This window comes from Eschrichtius robustus, chromosome 6, assembly GCF_028021215.1.
Source record: "Eschrichtius robustus isolate mEscRob2 chromosome 6, mEscRob2.pri, whole genome shotgun sequence".
NCBI classification, from domain to species: domain Eukaryota; kingdom Metazoa; phylum Chordata; class Mammalia; order Artiodactyla; family Eschrichtiidae; genus Eschrichtius; species Eschrichtius robustus.
The window spans coordinates 30,635,343-30,652,855 of NC_090829.1; the positions used below are offsets into that span (position 1 = coordinate 30,635,343).

General features: G+C 45.3%; 1 protein-coding gene across 1 annotated transcript in view; it reads right to left on the bottom strand.

The window, feature by feature from the left end:
• Positions 1–10,772, bottom strand: part of WWTR1 (WW domain containing transcription regulator 1) — a 126,367-nt gene extending 115,595 nt beyond the window's left edge. Inside the window, exons 1-2 of the mRNA XM_068546081.1 lie at positions 10,491–10,772; positions 9,630–10,063 (exon numbers count right to left, since the gene is read on the bottom strand). Of these exons, the coding sequence (XP_068402182.1) occupies positions 9,630–10,060 (431 nt within the window). The 5' untranslated portion in view covers positions 10,061–10,063; positions 10,491–10,772. The remainder of the gene's footprint in view (positions 1–9,629; positions 10,064–10,490) is intronic.
• Positions 10,773–17,513: the final 6,741 nt, after the last annotated feature.

Here is a 17,513-nt window from a genome sequence, read left to right on the forward strand (position 1 = left end):
CAGGGGGTGCGGGTTCGATCCCTGGTCAGGGAACCAAGATCCCACATGCCGAACGGTGCGGCCAAAAAAAAACCACACAACGATAGTATTATAGCAGCAGTGCTACGTCTGCGGAGACACAGAGGGCTGTGGGAGAACCTAGCAGGAGCATCTAAGCCAGCGCGGGGGCTGTGAGTCAGGCGAAAACCCCTGCAGGGCTGGCATCTAAGGTGATGCCTAAAGGTAGTGTAGGCATTAACCGGGCAAAAAGCAGGGAAATAATATTCCAGGCACAGGTAGCTGCTTGTGCCAAGTTCCTGAGGCCAGGAGTACAGCCAACAGGAGAAACCAAAAGACGGTCAGCCCAGCTGCAAGTTTCAGACCTATAACCATAATAGAAATGACAGCCTTATTGTGACACACCTCAAAGTGCTTCCAACCCAGGAGAGCAGCTGCACACAGGTCAGAAGGAGGCTATTTAGGCTGGTTTTGTCTGTATTCCCCATGTCTCTCCAGCTAGACTGTCAGTTGCCTGAGGTCCAAAAAGCTGCCACACTTCTCCCATCCCGGCGCAGTGCACTGTGCTGGCACACAAGAAAAGTGCAATGATTTTTTGTTGTAAATGCTGAAACGGCTAAAGACCTTTAAGGTGGCACAAAGGCAAGGCCCTGGGAGAGCACAGCCCCCATCGCCATCTCAACCAGGAACAAGACAGGAGTAAGTAAACTTTCAGGGCTGCTCACTGTGCCAGGCACAGAGCAAAGCACTTCGCATATATTCCTGATTTCCTTCGCATATATTCCTGATTTCACTTCATCTAACAGCAAACATCGTTTTTCCCTTTATCATCTGCTGGGTCTAGATGGAACATTAACTAAAATCTAGAAGTCCAGGAGGAAGTGTATGCAAATAAAGAATATGTTGAAGGAAATTCAGAAGATTTGCCATTAAGTCTACTTCTTATCCTGACTTTTCTGGAGAATTTTTGGTTAAGATTTTAGCAATTACTGTGTTCGTTTCTAAAGAAAATAACCCAAAACAGATTAGCAGATGCAAACTGGTATCTATAGAATGGATGAACAACAAGGTCCTACTGTATAGCACAGGGAACTATATTCAATATCCTGTGATAAACCCTAAAGGAAAAGAATATGAAAAAGTATATATATATATGTATAACTGAGTCACTTTGCTGTACAGCATTAATTAACTCAACATTGCAATTCAACTATACTTCAATAAAAATTTTTTAAAAAAGAAAGAAAAGAAAAGAACCCAAAACAAGAAAAACACAAGCAGTTCCCAAAGAGGATCTCCTTAGTAACATAAGCTCCAGGCTTCAGTTACTGAGCTAAGGCTACGAGATCCCTCCCATGCCCCACACACCTACCCAAATCTACCACTCCATCTTCCCTTGCCTCTTTGCTTGCTTTCTCCTGTGGTTTTTATAACTTCCCCTTTCCCCTGATTTAGAAAGAAATATGTTTATTATGCGACATTTGGAACATACAGAAAGGCAAAAAGTAGACAAGAAAAATCTCCATAATCCCACAAATGACCATCGAACACAGTTTGGTATGTAAGCCTCTATCAGACAGACACACACATACTTTTTAAAATAAAATCAGGATTATGACCCTTTCACAATGTACCATAATTATTGGGTTTTTATGTGTTATATCCCACTTGTCTGATATTTAGGGCCATTTCTTATCTCTAAGCATTGGTAACTGACTGTTAAATCAAGAAATATAAATGAAAACGTAATACATCTATACAAAGCACACTGAAAAGAAAAACTATAACTTGATTTAAACATGAAATTCTCAACTAGAGAAATAACAATGGAAGTCACAAAAACGCTTCCCAAAGTCCACAGGACATTCCTAGGTGGACAGTATGAGATAATAGTTGGAATAAAAATGTTCAAAAGTCAAATACGCTTGTGAAATATTGGCTTAAAAATAAACTAGTTTTGTAACAAGTGACTCTGGAGTCTTGAACGTGTATTGTGAAATTCCAAGAGAGGGATAGAGCCTGCAACATATCCCAAATCTATTGGTCCAGGAACCTTTTGTTCACAAAGTATCTGAGTGGACTAGGGTTCCAAGAAATACACTTTGGAAAACATTGCTCTGCTGATATTTCAATGCACTAAAACATTCAGAGTCCCCCACAGACCAGTGGAAGGGCCATCCCCTCAGACTTTCCCCTTCAATAAAAAGTTTATTATTTCAGTCCTCAGTCTTCCAAATCACCTTTAAAAAAAAAATTATCCCCTGGATTGGTGGATTCATTTACTTCCACCATCCTCTCCTATGGTTAGATATTTCATTGAGGGAGGACGGGAAAGGCAGAGATGATAAGTAAGGGTGTAATTCCTACATGTCTCAATTTGTCAACAAACAAAAACTGACACTGAGTCAACCCTTTAAGCAATCTATTTCTAATCAATCTCTGCAATTATAAAGACAATGAGAAGTAACCTTTTTTCCTGTAAGCTACTTTACTAACATCTAACTAACCCTCTCAACAAGTCCTCAGCAACATACCCAATCCTGACATAAATTAGGTCATCCGCCCTCCATGTCACATCTGTGTGCCCTGTAAAATGATATGGATTTATTAATGGTGAAAATCTCAATGAGAAGAAAAAATAGTCATTGTACATATACTATCCATTTCTGGTTTGTTTCATCATTTCTCTCTCTCTCCAGCACTGAGAGCTCCAAATTTGATCACCCAGACTGAGTTTAGAAGCAAACTCTAATGCTCCATCCACCACTCCAAAGTTATCTGGTCACCAAGGATACCTAGTTACAGGGCCTAATTATGGGCATGTAACTGACATGAGGCAGCACAGTACAAGGGCAGAAGTACAGGTTTGAGAATCACATAATTCTAATCCCATCTCTGCCACTCGCCTGTTATGTGACCCTCGGCCATTTACTCAACCTTATTGTGCCTCAGTTTCCTCAACAGTAAAATGAGAAAATAATATGTACCTGTTCACAGGTCACTGTGAGGGTTAAAAGAATGTGTGAAAAGCACCTAGGGTTATGAATAAAGTTTCCTTACACATGTGTCAGGAGTGTGTTCCATGGGTGATTCTGGTGCTACCTCTCCAGGAAGTACTGACTTACAGCTCCCTGCCTCCTCTGGAATAGAGCAGGTAATCAACCAATGTCAATTACCTCCCCTCTTCCTCTCACCCCACTTCTCAATCTCACTCCCCCTCCCATACACAAAAGGGGCTCGACTAGTAGCTACAAGCCAGATTCCAAAAATCAGAAAGTAGACCCTCCTCAGAGGGTGCAAGACCCTCCAAGATGCTGCAGCAAAAGGACATCCGTGGTGGGCATTCCTATTTAGGTTTTTTAACAGGAAAGTTGATTCTCAGTCTTTGTTTACAAATTTAAAAACCAGCTTGCAATTCCAGATACAGGCTTCATTCAGCACCAAACTATAACGGAGAGTCAAAATTAGTTTATCCTGGGCTTCCCTGGTGGCGCAGTGGTTGAGAATCTGCCTGCCAATGCAGGGAACACGGGTTCGAGCCCTGGTCTGGGAAGATCCCACATGCCGCGGAGCAACTGGGCCCGTGAGCCACAATTACTGAGCCTGCGCGTCTGGAGCCTGTGCTCCGCAACAAGAGAGGCCGCGATAGTGAGAGGCCCGCGCACCACGATGAAGAGTGGCCCCCGCTTGCCACAACTAGAGAAAGCCCTCGCACAGAAACGAAGACCCAACACAGCCATAAATTAAAAAAAAAAAAAAAAAAAAATTAGTTTATCCTACTAGCAAGGTCTCTGCATCTGATTTTGGCCAGGTAGACAGCATATGCATGTAGGGAGGCAAGGGGAAGCAAGAACAAACTTGTACTGAAAGTCTACTATGTACCAGACACTTCAAATATGTTATCTAATCTTTAGAAATACCATGAAATAGGACTTCCCTGGTGGTGCAGTGGTTAAGAATCCTCGTGCCAATGCAGGAGACACAGATTCCGTCCCTGGTCTGGGAAGATCCCACATGCCGCGGAGCAACTAAGCCCGTGCTCCACAACTACTGAGCCTTTGCTCTAGAGACTGCGAGCCACAACTACTGAGCCCATGTGCCACAACTACTGAAGCCCGCGTACCTAGAGCCCGTGCTCCACAATGAGAGAAGCCACTGCAATGAGAAGCCCGTGCACCGCAACCAAGGGTAGCCCCTGCTCACCGCAACTAGAGAAAGCCCGCCCGCAGCAACAAAAGACCCAACGCAGCCAAAAATAAATAAATAAATAAATAATAAAAGCAATCTCTCTTTAAAAAAAAAAAAAGAATCCGCCTGCGAATTCAGGGGACACGGGTTCGATCTCTGGTCGGGGAAGATCCCACATACCTCAGAGCAACTAAGCCCATGTGCCACAACTACTGAAGCCCACGCGCCAAGAGCCTGTGCTCCACAACAAGAGGAGCCACCGCAATGAGAAGCCCACATACCACAACCAAGAGTAGCCCCCGCTCGACGCAACTAGAGAAAGCCCATGTGCAGCAACGAAGACCCAACACAGCCAAAAATTAATTAATTAATTAAAAAAAAAAAACAAAAACAGTTTCTCAAGTATGTACTCCAGCAAAATGAGGGCATAAACCAAAAAAGAGGAAGACAAACAAACAGCACTCTTAGCCATGGAAAGAAGTAAAGAGAAGCCCTAGGATGACAGCTCTGTTGTAGATCTAGAGAGCAACAAGAATGGAACAGAAAGATGAGGGAATCTGGACATAAAAGCTTAAGTAAAGGAGATCTGATAGAACCCAGGGGATTGAGAGCCTGGAAAATTTTGAGATCATAATAAAGGCAAATAGTATATAAACATATAAAAAGGTAATTAGAGGGGCTTCCCTGGTGGCGCAGTGGTTAAGAATCCGCCTGCCAATGCAGGGGACACGGGCTCGTGCCCCGGTCCGGGAAGATCCCACATGCCGTGGAGCAGCTAGGCCTGTGAGCCACAGCTACTAAGCCTGCGCGTCTGGAGCCTGTGCTCCACAACGGGAGAGGCCACGACAGTGAGAGGCCCGCGCACCGCGATGAAGAGTGGCCCCCGCTTGCCGCAACTAGAGAAAGCCCTCGCACAGAAACGAAGATCCAACACAGCCAAAAATAAATAAATAAATAAATAAAAATTAAAAAAAAAAAAAAGGCAATTAGAAATAATAGGAAAAAATGTTTAAAGAAAGTCAAGATCCAAAGATGAAGAAACTAAAAGGTAACACAAATTTTAACAACTGATGAAGAGTGAAAAGAAAGAATCCCTATGACTTTGGGGCTGGATATATCCTCCTTTGAGTGTCCCAGGAGTCCTGACACCAGACACAATGTGCAAGTCTAAGATCCAATGTTAATACACAAGGCAATAAATTATATTAAGTGTTGCCTCCAGTTTTTCAACTTCAAGAATAATTTAAGAATAAAAAAGTTAATTTGGGGACAAAGCACAAAACCTTTATTGGTTATGGGTTCAGAGCTTTGGAATATTAAGGTGTCATTAACAAAAAGCAAATTGTGGACCTGATAGCCACCCAAACCTCGTTGACTTACAAAACGGGGAGTCAGAAATACCGTAAAGGGGCTTCCCTGGTGGCTCAGTGGTTAAGAATCCGCCTGTCAGTGCAGGGGACATGGGTTCGAGCCCTGGTCTGGGAAGATCCCAAACGCGGCGGAGCAACTAAGCCTGTGCACCACAACTACTGCGCCCGCACGCCTAGAGCCCATGCTCCGCAACAAGAGAAGCCACCACAGTAAGAAGCCTGCACACCGCAACAAAGAGTAGCTCCCCACTCGCGGCAACTAGAGAAAGCCCGCATGCAGTAACAAAGACCCAACGCAGACAAAAATAAATAAATAAATAAATTTATTTTTTAAAAAATAAAATAAAAATAAAATATTGAAAGGTTCCCTCTGTGAGCCTTGAGAAGGTGAAGGAAACCACTGTGTTTCAACAAAAGTCCTTTTATACTATTGGGTTTGTTACCAACCGCACAGATCACTTTGACAAAAATAATTTTCTACCACACATTTCAGAAAAGGCAAAACACTAAAATTATTACTAAAAATTGGGAGTGGCAGCAAATGTTATAGTTGGAATTATATTTAAGAGTGGGGATAATTTTTCTTATAGAATATGTTATTCAAATTAAAATTTTCTACAAGAATGGAAAGTTCTACTGAATCCAGATCACTTTCTTCTTTATAATTCTCTATTTTCTGGTCTATGTACACCAAACATGTATTCCATTTATAACCAGAAATTTTTTTTAAATTTTAATGTGATCAGTGTTCAAAGTCAGTGTGCCAGTTGCTAAGAGCCCAACACCTACACACCCCAGCCTGATTTATGAGCTGTAGAGAACATCAGGAACAATGCAGTCCGTCTTCAGAGGCCATGCATTTTAACATTCTATCCTCCCCATTGTTAAATGCTACCCTAACACCACAGGGAAGGCGTGAATGCTTAGAAAAGGTGCCCTGCAACAGGTACCAGAAAGTGATTACACCATATACCTAGGAACAATCTTGCCTGAGAAAATGACAAAAAGGTTTTTTAAAGCTTCTTAGATGTCCAGGCTTTGTATCCCATAAAGCTCATTGTTCAGCTGGGGAAGTGACATGAGGATAAAGGTGGGAGTGGGGAAAACGGAAAACTGCTCCCTAAGTAGATGACAACAGATTAGAGGGCCAGTCCAGGGTCCACCATTAAATAACCACAAATGGCATTCCCAAAGTCACGTCAATACCCTTCCCTGGCCTCAGTTTTCTAACCTTCCCCCCCCAGAAAATGACCTTGTCAATTATAAAATACTTTGATTTCTGATTTATAAAGCCCTCAACTCCTGACAAAATCAAGAATAGGATTCTACTGCTAGCCCCATTTCACAGATGTTGGGGCAAAGTCATGGGTAGATTTTATGAAAATTAATTCAGGGTTAGTTGCCACCATTTTCCAAGCTTCTGCTTAAATCCACCAAAATACGTTGCTTTTTGAGGCTGTGTAACAAAGTGTGGCATATAACATTTATCTTATTCCAACTTTAAACAAAGCTCCAAAAGAAATTCAGAGAACTCTTGGCAGACTGCTTATCTCAAAAAACAAAAGTCACAGTGACTTAATTTCTTAAATTCCCTTAGCTACTTGGCCAAAAAATTTCCAGGGATAGCATCAGATCAAGCCTACAGGCCTACTGCTTACACGTGTTTCCAGTTGTTGTCTTTACTGACTATCCAAAGTGAGATGAAGAGGCACCCAGCTTTGGACTGAGGAGTGGCTTTTAGTTGGGGGATGAGGCAAATGGAGCATATCAACTTTCTCTAAACCCAAGGCTAACTTCCATTTTTAACCTAGTTTCACAAACCTATTTTAGAGCTACTCCAATCATTCAAAGCCTGTATAAAAGGGAACTCTTTTGTTTTATTTCTGTTTATGGATCTTTTCCCCCTAGCTTTCCTCAGATATTAGGCAAGCCCAGCTCTTATTTCATATTTTTAACAACCAGCTATACCAATCATACATTATATATATTTGTGTGTGTGTATTTATAAACACAATTCAAAAACCACTTGGGACCAAAAATAACCTCCAAAATTATTAGAAATTATTGGGTCTTTTTCTACGTGTATGTACTACTAAGTCCATTTCTATAAAAGTCACAGTAAGATATTCAAAACTGCATTTACCTAAGTAAAGCAATGCAAGATGCTACTTTGGATCTTTATGTAGTATACAGACTAATGTCATCCTTTGGAACAATATCATCACACTTAGAAAAATGTCATGCTATTACATCACATACTTGAATCCCACCAACCATTTAGAAATCAAAGCACTGGACTTCCCTGGTGGCGCAGTGGTTAAGAATCCTCCTGCCAAGGCAGGGGACACAGGTTCCATCCCTGGTCTGGTAAGATCCCACATGCCACGGAGCAACTAAGCCCGTGAGCCACAACTACTGAGCCTATGTGCTACAACTACTGAAGCCCGCGCACCTAGAGCCCGTGCTCTGCAAGAAAGACAAGCCACTGCAACGAGAAGCCCGCGCACCACAACGAAGAGTAGCCCCAGCTCGCCGCAACTAGAGAAAAGCCTGTGCGCAGCAACGAAGACCCAACGCAGCCAAAAATAAATAAATAAATTAAAAAAAAAAAAAAAGAAATCAAAGCACTGAGTACGTGTCCACACTATCACTCAAAAACCAGAAGACCAGTTGTGGACTAAAATGACCATCAAGTCTGTTTTAGGACAAGGGCTTCTCAGCAATGCATCAACCCCAGCAAAAAAATAAAGCACTCCTCCTTGCACAAGACATGAACAGCTTTGGGATGGGAAAGGAATAATTGGCCACCAGTATGAGTCAAAGGGTTGGCTATTATAAGCCTCATCCCTCATTGTGTATTTGTTATTAGGGTCCTCTCACAGCCATCAAAGTATCAAATATTAGTGCCAAAGAAAGGCTTGATTACCTTTTTAAAATAGCACATAACATCTTAAAGTCTAAACTAAAGCTACTCAATCAAAGAAATATGGGCTTTAAAATAAATTCCAAGGCAAGTTCTTAGAGGAGGAGTTTCCCTCCATGGCAGTGAAGAGCCAGCCAGGGCAGGCAATCCTGGACCAAGTGGCCCAGCTGGCACGACTTCAATCCAGGCGATTGATAGCCTGACCCCCCATGACCTCACTAATTACATTTCAAGTTCCAGCTTGGCTTCTCCTCCAGAATATAATTATTTTAGGGTACCACAATTGAAACAACCTTCTTTATGCCTATGAATATATTTTCCTATACAGTCTAATTCCACTCAAATGTAAACTTCATTACATCAAGAAGCTGGAACAAAGGGAAGGGAAGAATGACAAAGCAGGCTCCTGATTCAATGGTATTTTAGGTTACCAAGGGCGACATAATAAAACTCCGACCCAATTTCCACACAATTGATTTGTCTAGCTTTAACTACTTCACCAGGCAGTTACTAATTACATCACAGGTGCTGAGTGGTCATCACGTCATCAGTAAGGCCTACCAGGCAGTGTTCACTTTTCTAGACTGCTTTTCCCAAGAATGGAGAGACTGGAGACCACCTACACTACCAAGAGTCCCTCTCCTCCCCAAGCTTCATATCTGCTCTGGCATTATCTTGGTGTCATATCCCAGTGGACCAGGCTCTGAGTTATCTGACTTAGAGTGGGCAGGGAAGGGAGTAAGAGTTCGGGTCCAGGAGTCTGTATCAGTACTCCAGCTTCAGGGTATGGTCACCTATGTGTTTCAGGAGAATTCTCCCAAAAGTTTTTTTTTTTTTTCTTGTACCTCTAAGAGTTTCCATGTCCCGAATCTCTTGTGACTTCCAGGGCCCTGGAAGAACTTCACCAGACTCAGTTTCTCTGATCCCTTACAATTCCGGCACCCAGAGACTCACTCCCTACTTCCAGCCTCCCAGATCTCTGGGAAACAACCGTGGAAGGTGACACATCACCTCTCTCTCTCTCTCTCTCCCTTCTCTTTCTCTCTCTCTCTCTCTCTCACACACACACACACACGCACACACTCAAGAACAAGCGTGCACGCCCTGGGTATCGTGACTCTGTGTCCCCCCCTAGTTCCAGGCTGACTTACTTGAGGAAGTACCTCTGGCCAGTGGCCGTGAAGGTCATCTCCCAGCCCGGGGGCAGCGGCAGCTCGTCGGTCACGTCGTAGGACTGCTGTCGGAGGTGCGCGTGCTGCTGCGCCGGGCTGCCCGCAGCGCCCGCGCCGGTGCCCAGCTGCAGAGACGCGGGCGACGAGTGCGAGCGGACGTGCTGGGCGCCGCCGGCCAGTCGGGGCCCCGGGTGACCACCGGACGAGTCGGTGCTCGACTGGCGTGAGTGCGAGCCGGAGTCAGGCTCCTTGAAGAACGACTCGGGCAGGATCTTCTTCCGCCACGAGCTGGGCTTGGGGTTCATCACCGAGTTGAAGAGGGCTTCGAGGTCCGTGTCTAGGTCTTGAGTGACGTGGATCACTTGCTGCCCGGGTGGCGGGAGCGGAGGGGGCGCCGAGGCCGGATTCATCTTCTGCAAGAAAGGAGGTCAGATTAGCCTTTTATTGAGGGTCGGAGAGGGGGGATACGGGGTGGGGGGGAAGAGAATAGAGAGAAAAAGCAAAAGAGACAGATAGGTGTCTGCCTCGGGATCCCAGACACCCAGCAGTTAAGACCAGCCGGATGGGGGGAGGGGTCCCTCCTGGCCTCGAGAATTATGCAACTTTCTTGAAGCCAAGAAGTTACCAGGAAAGGGGGGATGGGGTGGCTGCTGGGAGTTAACTGCACTGGAGACGCTGCTGAACTGCTGGTGGCAAAGGACAGGTCGAAACTTTCCAGGGCAGTCAGCCCCCCAGAGTCTCAACCCGAGCCAACTCCAAGACATCTCAACTCCGGAAGCCCGAGGAGCCGGGCGCCCTGGAGTGGTGTCCGGTGAGCGGGCGCGCGCCAGCGGGCACTACCTGGGCGCGCAGCGAAGCCGAGTCTGGGCGTGCGGCGGCCGCCGTCCCGCCCGAACTCGCCGTCGGGCCTGGGTCGCTAGGGTGCGTCCCGAGCTTGCAGGGCTGGAGCCGGGGCCCGGCTGGCAAATCCTGACCCGACTCGGTGCCTGGCAGCCGAGGGGCTTCTGCTCTCACATCCCCCGAACTGGCCTCAGGCGCTCGCGCTCCGCGAGGAGGCAGAGGAGAAGCAGACAGCGCGGCCGCCGCGGCTCCCGGACTGTCCCATAAACAAAGTTTGGAGCAAACTCCCACTCCCAGGAAAGAGGCGGGGCCGAAAGTTGAGCTGTTGAATTATGCATGACCTCCAAGTCCCCAGCCTGCCTGCCCCCGCTCGTCCCTCCCCTTCCTCCTCCTCCTCCTCCTCCTCCTCCCACCCCCGGCTCCAGAAAACCCTGGGCGTGCTGGGTACTTTGCAGGGCAAGAGGAGACGGGTGCCCTCCACCCACTCCTCCTGGTCGCGCGGACCTCTCCCGCGGAGCCCTGGATCTGCATTCCTTTGAGTTTACCACGGACTTGGGGCGGGATCAAAGGGAAAGTGGCCCGAGCCTGTTTAATCAAGGACTTGTGGACCGAAACCAAGGCTGGGGGCGGCGGAGGGCACGCGGGTGAGGGGCCCAGACCGAGTAAGGGCCGGTCCTGGGCGCCGCGCCCTCCCTTCGTGCCGGGTGCCGAGGCCGGCAGCGCCGGAGCGCTGCACTGATCCGTGATTCTGCCTGAGGGCGGGCCCTGGTGCGCCCCGGCGCGGGGAGACACCAGCGAGGCCAGCCTTTCCACAGGAGGCTACTTAGCGCTTGTGACCATATTTGGTCTGGCGAGGAGGCATCTCGGCTGTTTGGCTTTCAATTGTCTGCTCGTGCGCAGACGGTGCCCAGAAAGTGCCCCTGTCGCTAGGGATGCGGCTTCGCCAACTGGTTCATTGTAAACAACCTTCAAACCATTTATCAATACTTGTTTTCCTCTCCAGGGTGACTCAGGTCACTAGGGGTTGAGAAGAAACCTGGTCAAAGCTTGGGCGCTGGAAAGGGACAGCGATCGTGCCCCCCTCTCCCGCGACATCCGCGCTGGTAGTGGGAGGATTGGAATGTCCCTGACGCCCTCCAGAGAGCCTGGAGCCGGGATGGAACCGGAACAGGTGGCTGGGAGCAGAGAGGGTGCGCCAGTGACCCGGAAAAAACCACCCACCCTCCCACCGACTGGATCTAGGCGAGGGGTGGAGACCCCCTGCTAGATCTAGACTGGCAAGACAGCTGCGGGAAGTAGGAAGCGGCCTGGTCCTCCGGAGCAGCTCAATTCCTTCTTTCCCTTGTCCCTTCTCCACTGGGGGGAAGGGGAGAGTGGCTGCGAGGTAAGTCAGGCTTCAGAAAGTCCCTACCCGACCCCATTTGATTCAAACATAAGTTTATGGAATAAGTCATATGAGGCGATATACGTAAAGCACTTTGAAGACATACCTACCTACATACCTCTTTGTTAAATAAAATAGAATTGTATCAAGTGCAAGTATTGTGCCTTCACAGTTTTATAAGGGTGGAACAAAGTCAAAATTAAAATCTGGAGTTGCTTTGAAGGAGTAAAGTTTATGGGAAAGACAAAGCCACCCCACAGTTTTGCTTTGGAAAAGGTAAGCGTATTCGGGGCACATTCCCTGAATGGCTTCTCCCTGTCAGTGCCCAAAATAGAGCAGAGGCCACCTAAGTGAGCCCGCCCCCCATTATCTGTGTTTGAGGGTGTGCTGTGATTCCAAACTCCCCACAGACGGGAAAATCAAGACTGCCTGAGAGAGAAAGAGAGTCATGTGGATCACTGTCAAAGGTGAGCAGAGCATGGCTCCTTCAGGAGACTCTGGAACTATCTCCCATCAGCGAGTCCTCTGCCCATAGGACCAGCAGAGGGAAGGGGAAGCTGCTATAGGTCACTCCATGGGAAATAGCATCTTTACAAGCTATCGTCAGAAGCCACCACAGTTGCAACAATGGGGAAATCAGCTCTGGAACTAGAGGAAGTGACTGGGACCGAAAGGTTACTAATTCAGAAGCCACTTGACGATGAACAGATGGAACCTTGAGGCCAGCCCAACTCCAGGAAGGTCCTCACCCAGGAAGGAAGGTCTTGCTTTGTAAAGAGTTGCCAGCTGCTGCACAGAGGAAGATGCTGAGGGAGCCATGAGATTAATCAGTTAGGGAGAATCAGGATTGAGGTTGGGTGGGCAAGGATGCCGTCATTCCTTGCCAAACTTCAAGACATAGATAGTGGAGGACAAAGGAGATGCCTGAAATGGAAATTGCTCTGATCACGTGATAGCTCTAAGGGAAAACTCCCAGTTCCCAAACAGTCTATAAGATATGATAGTGGATGGCCAAAGAGATTTGCTTCAGTGCTTCAAACAATAGTTTCAGATTAAATAACATTTACAGGTGCCTTGTGTCTATCAGGTACTGCCCATAAGAGGCAGTATGGTGTAACAGATAAGTGTATAATGAATCTCTGGAGGAAAATACCTGAGGCAAGATACTGAAACTCTCTATTCCTGAGTTTTCTCCTTTGTAAATTAGAAACAATAACAGTACCCACCTCACAGGATTTTAGATTAAAACAAATTACAGTCGGCCCTTTGTATCCTTGGGTTCCACATCCACTGTGGATTTAAAAAAAAAAAAAAAATTCCAGAAAGTTCCAAAAAGCAAAACTTGAATTTGTGGCACACTGACAACTATTTACATAGCATTTAATTGTATTAGTTATTATAAGAAACGTAGAGCTGATTTAAAGTATATGGGAGGATGTGTGTAGGTTATATTTAAATACTATGCCATTTTATATATAAGGGACTTGAACATCCTCAGATTTTGGTTGGGGGGGCGGGGTGTCCTAGAACCAACCCCCTGCTGACACTGAGGAAAGACTATATACAAATTTTATCTGTTCCCACTGATTTAGAACACAAGCTTTGAAATGCCTAGCTCTACTCTCTACACTGGGCAAGTAATTTAACCTCCCTTAAATCACAGATTATTCATTTACAAATTGGAGATAACAGTGTGGTAGGCTGTGATACTGCTGGCCTTCAATGGACCACCCTTCTTTTGGTCACACCCTTATGGAGTCCCTCCCACTTAAATCTGGACTGCACCAGTGACTTGCCTTCACCTGGAAAATGCAGCCCTGCATCTGTGCTTGTTCCCTCTTTTAACCCCAAGGGAGGTGTGGAAGTTTCTGCTTCTGTACTTTTGGGAGATCTGAGCCACTAGGGAAGAAGTGCAACTACTTTGCTGGGGAAACCACGTGCAGAGGAAGAGGCCCTGAGATAGGTGGAGACAGGGAGAACTCCAGCTTTCCAGCACCGGAGCTGAGCCCAGCCCACAGCCGGCCCAACAGCTGACTGCAAAGGGCATCAGTAACCAGCATCAAGACCAATAGAACCAGAGCCCAGCCCAGCCCAGCCCAGATTGTAGAACAAATAAAATGAATATTGTTTTAAGCTACTAAATTTTGAAATTTTTTTTTAAATGCAGAATGGGCATTCTAAAGATGAAATAAGAAATTACAAATAAAGTTCTTAACACAAATTCTGTTACATGCTAAAGTATTTAATAAATAATGGCTGTGATTTGGGCTGAGACCCATAAAATAGATAATAGACAAATATTTTACAGGTAAGGAGACTGGCCCAGTGAGTTTTAAAGTACAGGAATATAGGGCTTCCCTGGTGGCGCAGTGGTTGAGAGTCTGCCTGCCAGTGCAGGGGACACGGGTTTGAGCCCTGGTCTGGGAGGATCCCACATGCCGCGGAGCAACTAGGCCCATGAACCACAACTACTGAGCCTGCGCGTCTGGAGCCTGTGCTCCGCAACAAGAGAGGCCGTGATAGTGAGAGGCCCGCGCACCGTGATGAAGAGTGGCCCCCGCTTGCCGCAACTGGAGAAAGCCCTCGCACAGAAACGAAGACCCAACACAGCCATAAATAAATAAATAAATACATTTAAAAAAAAATAAAAAAAATTTAAAAAATAAAAAAAAATTAAAAAAATTAAAAAAATAAAAAAAAATAAAGTACAGGAATATCTCACTTTGTAGCACTTCACACATACTGCATTTTTTTTTTACAAATTGAAGGTTTGTGGCAACCCTGCATCATGCAACACTACCAGCTCCATTTTCCCAACAGCATTTGCTCAGATCGTGTCTCCATCATAGTTTGGTAATTCTCACAATATTTCAAACTTTTTTCTTATTGTATTTGCTAATGGTGATCTGTGATTAGGGATCTTTGATGTTACTATTGCAAAAAGTTTACAACTCACTGAAGGCTCAGGTGATGGTTAGCATTTTTTAGCAATAAAGTATTTTTTAATTAAGGTATATACATTGTCTTTTTTTTAAACATAATGCGATTGCACATTTAACAAACTACAGTACAGTGTAAACGTAACTTTTATATGCACGGGGAAACCAAAAAAATTCGAGCGTCTCACTTTATTGCAATATTCGCTTTATTGCAGTGGTCTGGAACTAAACTGGCAATATCTCCGAGGTATGCCTGTATTTTGTCCAAATACGTGAAATGAATTCTTGGGGGGAAAAAATAGCTGGGACTTAGCCCAGGGTTTGTAATCCAAGATCGAAGTGCTTTTTTCTACTCTCCCCTCCTTTGAGCCAGGAGTTGCTCCCTGGTTTTGTCATTTTTAATCAGTGAGATACTTACTGCCTACCTATCTCATAGAGAAGAAACTCCACAATTTTTATAAGATAATCAATTGAGACTACACTCCTGCCGATATGTAAATCTTTGTACTTGCAAAGACTTAGCACCGGAAGCTGATCTCCAGCCTCCAAAGCCTCCCCTCAACACTCTTCCTACTGAAAGCTTCCCTGAGTCATCCATCTCTCCTCCCTCTCTGTCCATATCCAATCAACGGCAAGGACTGTCAATTCTTCCTTCTGATGTCCCTCAAGCCCATCCTTCCTTTCCCACTCCCACAACAGGACCTTATCTTCAAAGCCTTGCAGTGGCCTCCTAATTGGTTTCTCTCCCTCCAGTCCCTCATTTCTGGCCTCCCGTTTTCATGTCATTCCCTGGCTCACAAGCTTTGAACAACTACCCACAAGAATAAAAGTCAGAGCTATCAATCCAGCACCCAAGGACTCCCAACAAACTGCCATCTTCACAGCTTTCTGACCTTAGTTTTTACACAGATGCGTCCCTCATCCACTCCAGCTAGGCTCTGACCCAAGCACATTTGGACTAGTCCTTCACTACACCTATCTCTTTGTTTGAACCCTGCTCAAAACTGCCCTCCATACTCCATTGTCAAACCTTCAGCCATCCCTCCTTTCCCTTAAATTCAGGTTGTTCTTGTCTTTTTCACTCCCTTGACACATAATCACATGTAACACTGCTTTATATTATATTTTAACTTTTACCTCACTATCTCTTGCCTCGCCAACTGGATTGTAAATAGCTGCAGGGCTAGACACATCTTGCATTCCCTTATGGAATTGCTTCTCTGAAGGCCATAATTCCTTGTTGAGGGAATGATGATCCTCACGTGATTTTGCCTGTTCCTCTTCCAGCACCCACTGGTGTACTCTTAACAGTTTGTAAGGTACCCTCTCGCCATTCACTGTAATTTTGGCACTGCCTATGGACTCAGCTCCTGAAAAGGATTGCAAGCTCTTTGAGGACAAGTCTAAGAGGACTTCATTTTCTTTTTTCTCTTCCCCATGCCTAACAAGGTGTTCTCCACAGGAGTGTCCAGTACGCTAGCCTAGCCCAGTGGCTGTTGCCTGCCATTTTGCCTGAGGAAAGCCACAGGCTGCTTTTCTCAGCTCTGAATCACTGACTTGGTCTGAGTGAATGATTCCAGCTCAGGTGAATGGTCAGAAACTTGGTGGGGTGAGTAAGTTGTTAAAGGACTCTAGCCCAGGAGCCCTTGGGGCAGAACCTGCCTGGACTTGCTGAACCAGTATGGAGAAAATTCCCAGAGCAGAATCACCATTAGCAACTGAAAAGGAGCAAAACAGACAAGGACTTTGAATAGATAAGGGTTTGAATAATAAAGAGTCCAGAAAACTGTTGAAGAAGATTATTTCAACAGGAGGCTAAGAGTTGACCAGTTCCTTGACATGGTACTTGTGTATTCATAATTTACCACATCTCAAGTGTCTACCACAGTGTCCAGCATATGGCAAGTTTACAAATACTTACAATGATCGGTGCTGCCACCCAGTTTTGCATTTACTCTCCCCAGATGCGGGTCTCACTGTCAGGCTTCACTTTGGTGTTCCTCAAAAATGCATCACTGGTGTGATCATAAGGAAGATAATTTTGATCAAGGTGATGATGACGGTGATGATGGATAGGACTGTGGTCTGCCTAATGTTATCTGTTACTTCAGCAATGCAGTTGCACAAGAGGAAGAAGGAATTTCTGAGATTTAGTCTTTACTTGGGTAACTGCACGAGTTGTTTATCCTTTAGTATTTTTACTAAACATATGTATTTTTTTTTTTTTTGGACTGGAGAAAAGAATTTTAAATGGAAAAATTAATTAATTAATATATTTTTAGAAAAGAAAAATACACTTTTGGCAATGCTTAACACGGGAATTCCCTGGAGGTCCAGTGGTTAGGGCTCCACGCTTTCACTGCCAACATGTGGGTTCAGTCTCTGGTTGGGGAACTAAGATCCCGCAAGCCGCGTAGCACGCCCTCCCCACAAAAAAAAAAGGAAAGAAAAAGAAAATGCTTAACAACATAAAGCGTGGTTTGGAGGTTAACTAGAAGCTGTATTGGAAAGTTGCCAGTTGCAGCATAATCTATAGTAGGGGAAAATTAGAAGTTTCTTAAACACTTAACATGAGATTGGTTAAGTATATGTGACGGCTCAATATATCCAGTGAATTTTGGGTAGCTATCTGAAGTAGTACTTATGAAGACAATATATCAATGTGAAAATGTTTTTTTTAATAATTTTTGATGAAAAAAA